The sequence below is a fragment of the Pleurodeles waltl genome, chromosome 4_2 (assembly GCF_031143425.1).
Source record: "Pleurodeles waltl isolate 20211129_DDA chromosome 4_2, aPleWal1.hap1.20221129, whole genome shotgun sequence".
NCBI classification, from domain to species: domain Eukaryota; kingdom Metazoa; phylum Chordata; class Amphibia; order Caudata; family Salamandridae; genus Pleurodeles; species Pleurodeles waltl.
Genome location: NC_090443.1, coordinates 17,057,750 through 17,072,209, shown reverse-complemented (window position 1 = coordinate 17,072,209; position 14,460 = coordinate 17,057,750). Strand labels below are relative to the sequence as shown.

Genomic DNA, 14,460 nt, shown 5'->3' with positions numbered 1-14,460 from the left:
CTGTTGTATAGTGCACCATGACTCAGGGCTGTAAGACCTGCTAGAGGGGTGACTTGGGCATGGCACTCTAAGGGGAGTGCCATGTCGACTTAGTAATTTTCTCCCCAGCAGAACACTCAAGCTGTGAGGCAGTGTGCATGTGCTGAGTGAGGGGTCTCCAGGGTGGCATAATACATGCTGCAGCCCTTAGAGACCTTCCTTGGCCACATGGCCCTTGGTACCAGGGGTACCAGTTACAAGGGACTTATCTGTGTGCCAGGGCAGTGTCAATTGTGGAGACAAAGGTACATTTTAGGGAAAGAACACTGGTGCTGGGGCCTGGTTAGCAGGATCCCTGCACACTTTCAATCATAACTCGCATAAAAAAAAGCAAAAAGTTAGGGAGTAACCATGCCATGAGAGGCATTTTCCTATTGTCTCCTCCTTTGATAGTCTTGGTAGGTGGTCTAAACTGTAAGATATCTAACCATGCCATATCGCAAGTTTGCGTGGTTGAGTGAGACAGCCTTGTGAATTCCTGCTTTCCTCTTCCCTTCATCGATTAGAACAAATAAAAGAGGGAAACTCTTGCTTAATCTCCTCATGGAAAGTGACTGTATTATTGCAAATTGAAGACCTCTATCTGACTCTCCTGCCTCCTTTACTCATCTTGCTCCAGGGGGAAAGACAATTTTAGATAGTGTGATATTGTGGTATTGTGCTTACTCCTTGTTACTTGACTTAAAGGTAATAAACACTTTGGTTAGTGATCATAACCCTGTCTTATTCACTTTAGATTTGAATGCGTTAATGACGGGGGTTCAGGAGTTGGATGGGATAATCCCAGTCTTTGATAAAAAGACAGGAAGGACCCAGTGGGATCTTAGAAGGTTGTTAGGTGTTAGGGAGTAGCTGGAATCTGCGGTAGTGGTCATGGATACCTGGGAGGGGAATGAACTGCAAAATTTGAGAAATGTATGAATCAGTTGTTAATCAACTCTCCCCTGAGCACCCCTAAAAGTAGTCAGAGGATTGTTTCGCGTCCTCTACTCGTTTTAAATAGGTAAATGAACAGTTTGGTTTGGGAACAGTATTTAGACTACTCATCCATAAGAAACGGCATTGTTGTTCTACTAACAAAGAAACAGAAGCGTATGAAGTTACGCATTGCAAGAAAATGCTTATAATAAGCTTTGGATTTTTCTCAGGGAAGCAGCAGTAACGGGTCAAGTTTGAATCCTCTTGGGGAGGGGGGATAGAGCCTCATCATCCGAGATGCCTACTTTGAATGGATTAAAGCTGGGATGCCTCTTGGCTCCTTTGCTCTTTTCCTTATACATCTCGGATTTGCCCTCCTTTTTATCTCAGAGTCAGGGTTTTCAACCTGTAATAAGCGGACGCTTTGTCTGTTGTTTACTGTATGCTGTTGATATTATTATTTGTGATCTAACTCCTAAAGGACTACAGAACCATCTTCAATCTTTGTTACAGTTCTCTGAGTCCCACTTTTTCAAGATTAACGTTTCAAAGAGCAAGATTTTAAGCTTCCATGGTAACAAGAAAGTTACATTTTCTAATTTCCATTGGGCATTAGGTAACCAAAAACAGGAAATTGTGAACTCATATACCTTTTGAGGGAAAATTGAATGCAGGAATCTTAGCGACGCAGCCCACATTACCTCTAATAAATCTAAAGCTGATGCTCAAGTAAGAGGTTTGGGGGCGTTGTATATGGCCACAGTAAGAAGGTATTTTCCCCATCTCTTAGCGGTCTACCAAGCTAAGATCCCCGCTTATCTTCTTTATGGTTTGTAATTCATAGATTCCTCCAAATCGAGGTTTCTGAATCTTTTGGAGGGTAAGATCCTCAGAAAGCTCTTATCTGTAAATACAGCTGTGTTGTTGGCTACTCTAAGGCTGGAATTGGGCCTAAGAAGTGTGTTTGCCCAGGGACTAGCCATTTCCCTTATGAAGGCTGAGGATAGTACTCTGAGGGCCTTACTGCAAAAAGAAATCTTTGTGGAAAATAATGTCTTTAGGTATACCTTCTCTAAGAACCTTACGTACACCATAGAAATGCTTGAGGTAGAGTTCAATCAGGTTTTGGCTATCCCTTTCCCGCAATTGAAAAGCAGATGAAAACAGGCAACATGGTCTTCAAGTTATCGATTGGACTGAGAGAGTTGTGCAAAAAGAAAATCGCTCTCTTATTTACCAAAATCCTTAGTAGCAAAAAAAGTACAACCTTATGTAATATGGAACTTACCATGTGGGGTGAGGCGTTTTGGTTGCTTCTGCGTTTGGGATGGTTACCTTTAAATGTTATGTAAGCAAAATGGTATGACTCAACTAAAGAGTGCAATGTTTGTTCCGCTGAAACTCAAGACTTAAATCATGTTCTATTTGTCTGTCCTTCCCTCGCCCCCTATCAGCGTAAATGGCTAAGACCCATCTGCCTTCAGCTCTCTCTGATGTCGGTACCTGAGTTTTTCCAAGCCTGGAATGTCCCCCCAAATGAACTGTTTTGTCATAGAGTTTTTAATTTAAAAAAAATGTTTTTTACAATTTATTTTAAAGATATGCATAATGGCACTTTATGGGTGGACGGAGAAAGATATGGGAGCACGGTGTTACGATCAGTGGTTCAAGGTAACCTCAATTGTGTGAGATTAATTGACCAAATTGCACTTTTGTTATATTTGTATACTTCAGGCAGTTGTTCAATGTTACGTGTACATATTTTAGATATCTTTTGTGCCTTTTGTTCATGTATGTACGTTTTGTCATTGTTTCATTACGTGGACCTCGTTTAGAGTTCCTAAACATAAATAAATAAAATTGAATTGAATTGAGTATTACTTTAAGCTGATGATTCCTGTGGGACCAGTGGCATTTTTGGTATGCTTAGGGGATCAATTAAAGTCAGGAAACACAGCTAACAAAACACTCTTGTGGCTGGGGCTGTACCCCTGACCCACCAGCTGTTGTCAGATGTCTGATTTGAAGTTGGCCATTCTGCAGACATTTTTTTCCCACACTGTTCTCTAGGAAAACATAGGAGTTGCTTTTGGCGCAAAGGTATCTGACAGTAGGTCTGCCATGCCACACTGATATGGCAGGCCTATTGTCCATTATGAAAACAGAAAGCCGGGTAGATCAACGTTGGGATATTTAAGTACTTATCTCACCAGGATCACCATGGCAAAGATGATTCCATCATGATCCCAGAGAGAAAGGAGACCAGTAGAAAGGATGCCAGGAAGCCATTACAAACTGGTCGTTCTCTCTGATGCAGTTTCCTCCAGCGTCTAATCCGCCATAAAAGATTTCACAACTTCAAAACTCATGGTGGCTCTGCCATTAAGAACTCAATCTTTGCCACACTCTAAGTTAGATGGGAGAACAAAAAGATGCAAGGATGTGGTGAGGCAGTAGGGGGCAGGCAATGCTTAAATTACTTACCAGTTATCTGAATTACACCGAGCTCCATGTTCTTTTTCCCTTTACATGCTGCCCATCCACCAGCTCTCAGATCTGGAGAGCTCTGACTTCTAGTTGGAAGCTCAGTAGCTACAAGTGAGTGTATGGTTAGGAACAGTGGTTCCTAACCTTTTGACTTCTGTAGACTCCCACTTTATCATGACTGGAACCCAGGGACCCCACTGAATTATTACTGGAATGTGGGGACCCCCTCACTGAATCATTACTGGAAGCCAAGGATCCTGGCCTAAACATTGTTGATGATTTGAAATGCAAAACAATATGCAAAAATATACAGAAACGAGCATTCATCAAACACATGCACAAATGATAACACATTTTATTTAATTTTCAAACAAATATAAATTTTAAAAAAGCATAATAATAGGAAGGTTTGAGCTTTTTTAAATTCAACTGAAGCCAAAAATTGGCAATACTGTATTCAGTTTTTATGCGCCTGCACTGATCCCACAAATCAATCAGAGGATACTAATTTAATTTTTAGCCTCCAATTTCCAATTCCTTGACTTAAAAAAATTTCATTGTACATTTAACCGCTTTTTTATATACACTTTAATAATCTGTTAATAGTATTTAATTTTCTAAGCAGTCACAGACCCCCTGAAGATGCCTCGCAGACCCCCAGGGGTCCCCGGACCACAGGTTGGAAACCACTGAGTAGGAGGATTTTTATGTGGGTCTTCCATGGACCAGGAAAAGCCGTAAAGGGAACACATGTGGTAGACAGTGCAGACAAGGATGTGCCTTTCTTGGATATTTGGGCTCATCTCATTCAGCAACTTATGGGGAACGGATGATGGACTATGGAGGAATGAACAGGGCAGCTCTGCATTGCACAAGAGCAGTGATGAGAGAAAGAGGGCCTTATTTACAAGAACTGACACATCGGCATTGATGCGTCAGTTTTCTTGTGCCTGCTGCTTACGACACCATGAATGCACTGTATTTACAACACAGGGCTCAATGGCGTAAGAATTCACGAATGCGTTAAAAATGTTGACGCATCTTTTGGCGCTAAAGTAACTCATTGCTGGAATTGGTCATAAAACTGACGCAAGTCCAGCAATGCATCAGAACACAGAGGCAAGTCCCATGTTAAAAATCCGGTATCAATCCTTATTGAGGAGGCATAGGGATTTTGATGTAGTCAAGTCGTAGAGTGGCGCAGTGAAAAGTTGTAAATTTCCCTGCAATAGTTCGACGTGGCTTTTAACGTGCGAAAACCTATCCTACATACATTATACCTGGCACAGGTATAATTTGACTCAGGCCTCTGCAAAGTGACACATTAGGCCCAATGCGTCAGTTTGTAAATATGGAGTAGTGTGGAGCATTGTTTGTGCTGCTGCAGTGTCAAAAAAAGTACGCTGCTGCAGCACAAATCTCCTTGTAAATATGGGCCTGAGTGAGACTATATTACGGGTTATGAAAAGAAGCATTGGAGACTGAATATAACTGAATGAAAGTGTTTGCAAAAAGTAATTAAAACAAGGTATGATCAAGAAAATTGTACAATTGTCTTCCTTTAAAGTTCTTCTACTTCTGGTGTTATTCTTGAAAGTGGTACTCGTTAAGAATATATCACACTATTTACTTTTTTACTGACCATTTCCTTAGTCAACAACTGTAAATATGAGGAAATTTCACAATTCACAACTCTGATTATTACTTCAATACTGCACATACTCCTTTGACATCGTGGAATAACAACAAAATAATGCTTCTCGTCATAGATACAATCTCATATCACCGAATGTGCTCCGGGTAGACAGCGAGGAGACAGTTGTCCTTGAAGCCCATGGACACAATGGCAAAGTTGAGGCTGAAGTCAAGGTGTACGATTTCCCACAAAAGAAACGTGTACTTTACAGCACCCCCCGAGTCTCGTTGAATCCAGAAAACAGCTATTTGGGCACAACTGTAATAAAAGTAAGTATATTTCGCTAGCTGGCTACTCAAGTCACTGAATACGTGAAACTTTCTTGTAATAAAACACAAAAGAGTAAATGAGATTTTAAGAGAGTGGGATGGACAGAGAGTGGGGAAATAGTAATGGCAATGAAAATGTGAATACATAAGTTAATTCCTGTAAGTACAGTTCTCCATATTGGTAACGTGCATAGCTTGACATTCTTGAAACATTAAGACGATGCCTGGTCAGTGACTTAAAGATTCTGCAGGGAAATGCAACATTTCACAGCCACACTACCATTACTGTGGAGTTGAAAATACAAGGGGGCAGATTTAAGAGTCCTTGCGCCACATAGATCCCGGAGACCGCCTTCAAGCCCTCACCCCAACACCAGCTACACGCAGACCGGCAATCTTATTTGTTGGAAGAAGTTTTATTACAAATTCTTGTCATGATATTTTTATCACACATATCTGAACCATAAATCACTTCAAGTAAACTTCAGTCATATTACAAAACAGAAATCACTTCCATAAGATATATTCGGTAACCATAAATCATTAACTTATGGCAGGATCCCTTCCTGTCCTGAACCACCATTGGACCACACAAGTGAACCGTACCTCACCTGTATCCCTACGGGGGGTGGTTGCCCTGACTACACCATTCCTTGTCCACACGCTCAGGGTTCCGCTCCCCCTCCAAACACCAATCTGCCTAGGGGTGTAACGGGGCGGCCAGGAGCGTGAGCCCCATGGCCACCCCAGCGATCTGGGCTCCCTACCCCTTAATCTGGTGTGTACATCCTCAGGTTGGCTCAGGACTTCAGGATTCTATCTCTGGTGTTATCCCGGGGTTCCAGCCTTGGGGACCCCTCTGTTGCTTCTGGTTACTTTAATACCTCACTTTCTGCCACAAGGGCAACCAGGGCCCCAAAGGTCCTTCACCCTCCCCACCCGCAAACAGGCTGCGAGCGAAAAAAACCATGTCGGAAATAAACTGGTCAGTACCTGCATCAGAAAAGTGCACCATATCCTTGTGAAACATGCTAGGGCCCTTCAAAAGTCTGTGCAGGTTGTTCCATAACCGTCCCGGGCCTGGGCATAGTCTGGCCATTTCTGCATTGAGTCTACGCACCAAGACATTGATTGTTCTTGACTTAATTCCTGGGCCCCACCTGCGCGAGGCATCATGTGAGACACAGCAAAGACCGTATTCGGGTATTGTTTTGCTAACTTCGTGATTTCCAGAAATATCGTTTCTCTCTGTGCCTTGCATCCCATGCGCACCAAATCATTACTTCCTAGGTGAATAATGATGAGATCCGGGAACTGGAGTCCCTCGAACCCTCTGGTGAATGCAACGAGCTGTTGAAGCTATGCGATTCCCGTTCCGCGAAGCCCGCACCATCGGAAAGCCACGCCTTGGTCTGCCGCCGGATTCGGCTCACGGAGCTGTTGCACCCTGTAGGCTGCCCGTCAAACAAACGAATGCCCCAAGACCCACACCACATGTGGTGCCATTGAACTGAAATGAAAGGAAAATTGCATGAGGAGACCATACGTAAGTAACCGGCTTAAAGAGGAAGTATTGATTAGACCAATTTGGGCCTGATGTACCATTTATAACAATTAGATGACCAGCGACCAATGCACTTCACCTCGGTCACTGGCAACCCAGCGCTGGCTGCTAACGTAGCTGCCCCAATCTGGAATGAATGGGGGGAGCATCCCAGTGGGTCCACCCCAACTGCCCTAAGCGATACCTTGAAAACCTCAGAGAATTGGTAGCGAGATAGACATTCCCCGTTAGCATGAATAAACAATGCGGTAGACTCTGCAGGCGGCCGGACAAACAGTTAGGCTCTTGCTAGTCTCACAGGGCAGAGGGGTGACCCGTTAGCCGCGCTGAGTGTGATGCGAGCCCCTTTTTTAAGCTGGTCCTTTTTTGACTTACGCAGCACTATTGTTAATAACTTTGGACTGACCAGCACGTCTACCCTCTGCAACCCCCCTGCATGATTGCTCCTGGAAGAGCCCACTAGTTCCCCGTGTGCGGAATGCACCATAAAAGGCTACCGCGAAGGCTGCTGCAAATAAAACTGACTCATAATGAGAGAAACACACAGCGGGAAGACTGTGCAAAAGGTTCCCTAATAATACTGCTGTTATCGGGTGCCTTGAGTCTGCCTTAGTAGTGTCCTCTCTAGCCCAAACGGCTACTGCCTGCTTAATGTGAAAGGTGTTTAGCTGAGACTTCATGTTCCTGATTCTTGCGAAAAAATGGATTGCGGCCAGGTAAGCTTTCACGCAAGAAACTGGTCTACCCCTGTCCCTCAAATACTGTAAAAAGGCACATATAGCTGATTCGGAAAACAAGACTGACATTTTTTGTGACTTCAAGAACAGCCTGTACTGGAGAAAAGCTCTCTCATATGCCCCTTTGGTACGTGCTGCCAGAGATGTTGCTACTAAGACTGGGAGGGCGGGACACCAATCTTCCACAGAGATGCCGGGAACTCCGTCATCTTCTCCGCTGCCTGGGGGTGATACCACCGAAAGTCCTGCATCAACGAGCGAGATAGGGCATCAGCGGCATTGTTATATACCCCCGGTACATGTTTAGTAGCTCGAAATGTAATGTTGCATTATAAGCAGGTTAAAATCAAGTGTTTAAGGAGGCAGAGTACCAATCGGCATGTAGCCCTTTGTCTATTGATTGCCTCCACCACAGCCATGTTATCTGACCAGAAAATTATTGACCTATCCTTAAATTTCGCATCCCAAATGGTGACCGCAACAATGATAGGGAACAGTTCCAAAAAGGCTATATTCTTTGTGATGCCCTTGTTAACCCAGTCCGTTGACCAATCCGCCCTGCACCATAAGGGCCCCAAAATTGCGCCAACACCCATGCTGCCTGCTGCATCCGTAAATAACCCTAAAGTGGGGCTTGAGACCGCCGGATAAGGCCAAATTTCTGCACAGTTAAAATCCTTCAGAAAAACCTCCCACAACCTTAAGTCATTCTTGACTTCACCAGACAACCGGGTGTGATGGTGCTTCTTGGACAAACCAGCCATTGATCTAGAGATGGACCTTGAAAAAGGGCAAGCCATTGGAATAATTCTTAGAGCGAAATTCAGCTGTCCCACCAGAACCTGCAACTGGTGCAGGGTGACTTTTTTTCTGAAATAACACAACTTTAATGGAATCCTTGAATACCTGTAGCTTATCCATAGGCAGGCAACACTCCCCAGCCACAGAGTCAATCCCTAGGAAAGTAATGCATGTGGCGGGCCCTTCTGTCTTCTCAGGAGCCAAAGGAACCCTAAAGTCCTTAAACATAGCGATCCGGGCCTGGAGGGCCCATCCGCACTTACCCGACCTAGGAGGGCCCAATACCAAGAAATCATCCAAATAATGTATCACATCCAGGTGCCCGGTGTGATTTGAGAAGATCCACTGCAGGAAGGTGCTAAACTGCTCAAAATAGCTGCATGACACACTACAACCGATGGGCATGCACTTATCATAGAAGTAATTTCCCAGGAATTGGAAACCTAGTAGATGGTAATCTTCAGGATGAACAGGGAGAAGTCTGAAGGCTGATTCTATGTCTGTTTTTGCTAACAAAGCATCATGGCCCAAGGCCCTCAACTTTTCCAAGGCCTAGTCAACAGTCGCATAGGGGACCGAGCAAAGCTGTGGATCGATAGACTCATTCACAGATGCTCCGCGAGGAACAGACAGATTATGAATTAACCTGAACTGGCCAGGCTCCTTCTTAAGAACAACCCCCAAAGGAGAACAAATCAAAACCTTCTAAAGGCGGGTAAGGGAAAGGGCCTGTCAATCTACCCAAGGTACATTCTTTTAATAACTTTCTTGCCACTACTCCCGGGTTCCTTATTGCGGATACTAAATTCCTGCAGTGGTCAACGGGAGGTACACTGGTGGCAGGAATTCTAAAACCAAACGAAAAACCATGTGCTAGTAATTCGGAAGACCCTTTCACAGGATAAGCCTGTAACCAAGGGAGCAGTGCGTCAATCTTAATGGGAGATGGCAAAGGAGATTTAATTACTGGGCTTATTCCCATCTCTGCCTTTCTCTTTGGATTTTTTGATGCACTTAAACTCTGGGTGAGAGGGATGCCCACAAAAGGAACAGTTGTGTCTGAATTTGCAAGACCCAGCGGGGTGCAAACATGTCTTCCTATTGAATGCCCAGCATGACCCTTTCATATCGCTTGAGTATTGTGAACGAAAGGGCTGCCTTCCAGGCAATTTGTTGTTTACGCATTCTAACCAGACGTTTACCTCTGTCTGGTCCCAACCAATGGATGGGCCTTCTACCTTTGCCCAACGGAAATCCCTTACGTGTTCCAACCAGGAGGATCCTCCATAAATGTGGTGTGCCTTCAATATTTTGATTGAATAACAAATCATGCCAATACTCAAATCAGGTTTCTTTTCAAGCATCACTGACATAAATACATTGAAACTGAACAACCAATTAGTAATGTTCTCCTCCACCCTGGGTTTTTTGTCACCAGATGAAGACGCTTTGACTTCTTTGTCTTTGCTCTCTACCTCCCTCCTTTTTGCCCTGTTTAGAGAAAAAATGTCGACAAATTCCCCTTTCCAAATCTTTTCTTTTACTTCAGCACTCACATGTGCCGCAAGCATACCTGGCCTTGACAGCAGTGCGTCGATGCCTGACCCTTCCGTTGACAAATTATCTTTTGCTGAAGCGTTGTTAGTCTCATTCAACCTATTTTTATCCAAAGGGGTAGCAGGAGTCACAGCGCCTTGTGCTGGAGTGACACTCAGGCTACCGGCTGCTGCCTGCAAAGGTATAATACTACATGCCGCTAACAACGCATCTACCTGGTGTTTCAGTTCTGCCACTGAATTCTGCAAAGAATCATTGGGAATCCAAGGAGTTGTAGGCAGCGGGGTTACTAGCTGGGACATTAATAGTCGCTAGTAACCTAGACACCGCCAACAAGGCTTGCATGGTCGGGTCCTGCGCCTGTGTGCGTACCTGAGGGGTAGGGGATACCGAGGGTAGTGCTGCTGGTGCTGGTATCATTGGTACGGGTGATGGTGGGACTACCGGCCCTAGTGAAGGCGCAGACAGAGAGGCCAACGATTTACGTATATCAGCTAACACCTCAGCCACCCCCTGTCCCGGTGTCGTGATCGCATTTTCACCCCCCACATGATGTTCAGGCGCAGTGCTCGAGGAGGGAACCAAAGTCTCGGGCATAGGAGACTGCTCGGGGGAAGTAACAACTGTAGGAGAGGACTGTGGGGCTGGAGCCCTCCCTTTATTCCTGCACTTTGCTGGGGGAAACACAGCACGTTGAGCTACATGAGACCGCCTAGGACGACTACTACTAGCCCCAATGTCATCATTATCAGACGCTGCATCGCCACTGTCTGAATCTCCATTACCTAATTTCGCAAGAACCAGCTTCAAAAGCTGGGATAATTCTGGGTCCCTCCCCTTTCTTTTGCCTGTACTAGCCCTGTTGGACGGCATGACTAAGAAGACCATTAACACGTACACCAAAGCCAAGATTAAATGATTATTATTTTTTTAATTACTCTTTCACGACTAGTTACCCTGGGCTAGCACAGAATACCCTGTAAAAGAGTGCCCACTATTAACACGTAAGCAGTTGGTGGAGTCGCTAAGGACACCTTCCTAAACCTTAACAATGTATACAAAATGCATTAGTTCTTTTCCTGTAATTGAAACACCCAACCTATAACAAAGTTAATCATCAGAACCAAAGTTAATCATTAAAACCAAACATTATGCACAGGAGTCATTACAAAAACAAGAATCCAGAATAATAGTTAATCATCAAAACCAAAGTTCGTCATCAAATAATATTGCACAACTTCTAAACAGTAATAGCAGCAACACAAAATTCACAAATGGTAACTCACACAGTTCCTATGTGATTGCACAACTTCTACACAGTAATAGCAGCAACAAAAAATTCAAAAGTGTTAAAACACACAGGGCCATATATACGAACACTTTTTCCCATAGACACAGAATGGGTAAAAACCTTTGCTACATCTGGCCCACAGTTCCTAGGTGAGTCTTGCGTTACAGCAAAACACTGAGCCCCCTAAATCTTGATACTAAATTACCCAACCCAGAGCGTTAAGATAAAAATGGGGACAACAAGCCAAGCAAATCACCACGCTACAATGAGTAGCCTAGTGGGTCTTGCATCTCTCATTAATGCCCGGTTTGCTGGTGGCAAAATTTAATGAGGCACACTGCATTTAAATGAAGGATTTATTGCCCCGAGAAGGAAAAAGAAATGCGGGAAACTACTGGGACCCAATGCGACGCCGGGTTAACGAAGTACACAGCCGCAATCCGTAAATATTATAAAAACGGAACCAAACCGTTATCCGATATGTGCCACCAGCCACCGCTCCCCACTTACGTGCAGCAACCTCCGAAAACCTGATCCTCCGGCTCCTCTGCCACTCCCGACGATAACGGGACTCCAAGCGGCTCGCGAATGGAACTCAGGAACTTCGAACTGCGAACCGTCACCCAGTTCAGCCGCCACGATGTAAGAAGGCTGAGCCTTCCTGGGGGGGCGCTTATGTAGCCCCCCACTGGCACGCGGCGGCTGGAACTGGACGGTGGCTGATGCAGCCGAAACGTTCCATTTCCTAGAGTGCCGACCGCACACCTCGCGAGGTGTGGGAGCGGAAGTAACAGGCCAGCCCATCACACAACTAGTGCGAAGGGGTTCTAGGGTCACGGTGGCCCCGTTTCCTAAGGGGGCGCGCCCCCCCTCTTGGTGGGGGGTGCCTTTCCCTTAGCGTTATTTCTTTAACCCGAATGTGGCCCAGCACATAGATATTGCGTAGACATGGTGGCCTTAGAGGGGGCGCTATGGGGAACAAGGAAAGTGTGTTGCACTGGGTGCTGCAGCACTTTCCTTAAATTAGGCTCAGGGTGGGCTAATCATTATGAGAACAATTTAGAAATGTTAAATGGATGAAATTAGGGGTACAAACGAGGTATAACGGTGCAACTATTCTATACCAAAGCTGGTTTATTTTCATTAATTAGTTTGCTAAATAAACATGACAATGTTTAGCAAGTGCAACTTTTTAAATAGGTTCAAAAATAGTATTCATTATTTGATATTAAGTGTCTGGAAATACTTTAACTTTTTATTAACATTTTGAACTCTTCTGAAAATGAGTAGACTTTAGGAATTTCAAAGTGGTTTGAAGTTGTGAGTTAAAAAAAGGTCCAAATGTTATTTAGGGATGGTAAAGGGATATGACTGTTAGTTAAAGTTTTTAAAAGTAACTTAGGAGTTGAAAAGGTTAGAACTGTTAACTAAAGTGCATTTGAATGATTTGACAGGAAAAACAAGCTGTGGTAAGAAACACCAAGTGGACCACTAGCAGTCCCTAGTATGGGCCTTGATAAAAACATGTTTTACCTTCCATGAAAATTCTAAGGCCCTGATTTATACTTTTTGACCAAACCTGCATTAGCGCAGGTTTGCGTCAAAAAGTATACCGCCGGCTAGCGTCATTCCTGGACGCCAGATGGGCATCATATTTAAGCTATGACGCTAGCTGGAGGTTAGGCCCAGTTAGCGTCAAAATTATTGACGCTAACCGGGTGGGTTAGGCGTAGGGGAAACTGGAGGTTGTGCGTGAAAGAATGGCTCTAATAGGGTTAGAGTAAAAAAAATGTCTCTAACCTGATTAGCGTATTTATTTCCACACACAACCCCCATGGACATGACTCCTGTCTAAATAAAGACAGAAGCCATGCCCCCCAGCCCAATGGCCATGACCAGGGGACTTAAGACCCTGGGCATGGCCATTGGGCACAGTGCCATGTACGGGGGCCCAAGTTAGGCACCCAATGGCACATTTAAAAAAAAAAAATACATACCTGGACTTTCCTGGGATGGGTCCCCCCATCCTCTGGTGTCTTCCAGGTGTGGGTGCGGGTGGGTGGGGGTGTCCCAGGGGGCAGGGAAGGGCACCTGTGGGCTGTTTACATGGTCTCTGACCATGGAAAAAGGCACACAGGTCCCCTAACGCTACCCTGACTCAGACGTTAAATAATGGTGCTAAGCAGGCTTAGCGCCAGTATTTAAGGCCCTCCTCCTCCTGTGTATGATTTTTGCACGGGAGGATAAATAAGGCTCTAGGGCCTTTGAGTAATTTTTTGCCCGGGAATGCCTACCTTGCATCTCATTGACACAAGGTAGCTTTCCGCAGGCAAAAAATGACTTTAACTCCAATATTTTGGCGCTAGACATGTCTAGCGCCAAAATATAAATATGGAGTTAAGTTTGCAACGGATTTGCGTAAAAAAACAAAATGACGCAAATCCGGCACAAACAGAGTATAAATATGCCTCTAAAACTCCTAATAAGGTTTGAGGGCAAGGGATAGAGGCTGAAAGCACTAAAGACAATATTTATGAGGATCAACCTCAGAGAAATATCAGGGCATATTTATACTCTGGTTGCGCCGGAATTGCGTCGTTTTTTTTTACGCAAATCCGACGCAAAACTAACTCCATATTTATACTTTGGCGTTAGACCCGTCTAGCGCCAAAGATCTTGGAGTTTGCGTCATTTTTTAGCGTGGACACCTTCCTTGCGTTAATGATATGCAAGGTAGGCATTCCCTTCTAAAAAATGACTCCGAGGCATGTGCGCCGTATTTATACTCCCGGGCAAAAATGACGCCCGGGAGTGGGCGGGTCAAAAAAAATGACGTCCAGCCGATTTAGTGTCATTTTTTAGCGCCTGGTCAGGGCAGGCGTTAAGGGACCTGTGGGCTCGGAAGGAGCCCAGAGGTGCCCTCCCATGCCCCCAGGGACACCCCCTGCCACCCTTGCCCACCCCAGGAGGACACCCAAGGATGGAGGGACCCATCCCAGGGAACTTAAGGTAAGTTCAGGTAAGTATTTTTTTCTTTTTTTTTTGTGGCATAGGGGGGCCTGATTTGTGCCCCCCTACATGCCACTATGCCCAATGGCCAT

General features: G+C 44.8%; 1 protein-coding gene across 1 annotated transcript in view; it reads left to right on the top strand.

Moving 5' to 3' along the window:
• Window positions 1–14,460, top strand: part of LOC138293808 (venom factor-like) — a 473,276-nt gene that overhangs the window by 42,577 nt on the left and 416,239 nt on the right. Inside the window, exon 2 of the mRNA XM_069233135.1 lies at window positions 5,214–5,409. Within this exon, the coding sequence (XP_069089236.1) occupies window positions 5,214–5,409 (196 nt within the window). The remainder of the gene's footprint in view (window positions 1–5,213; window positions 5,410–14,460) is intronic.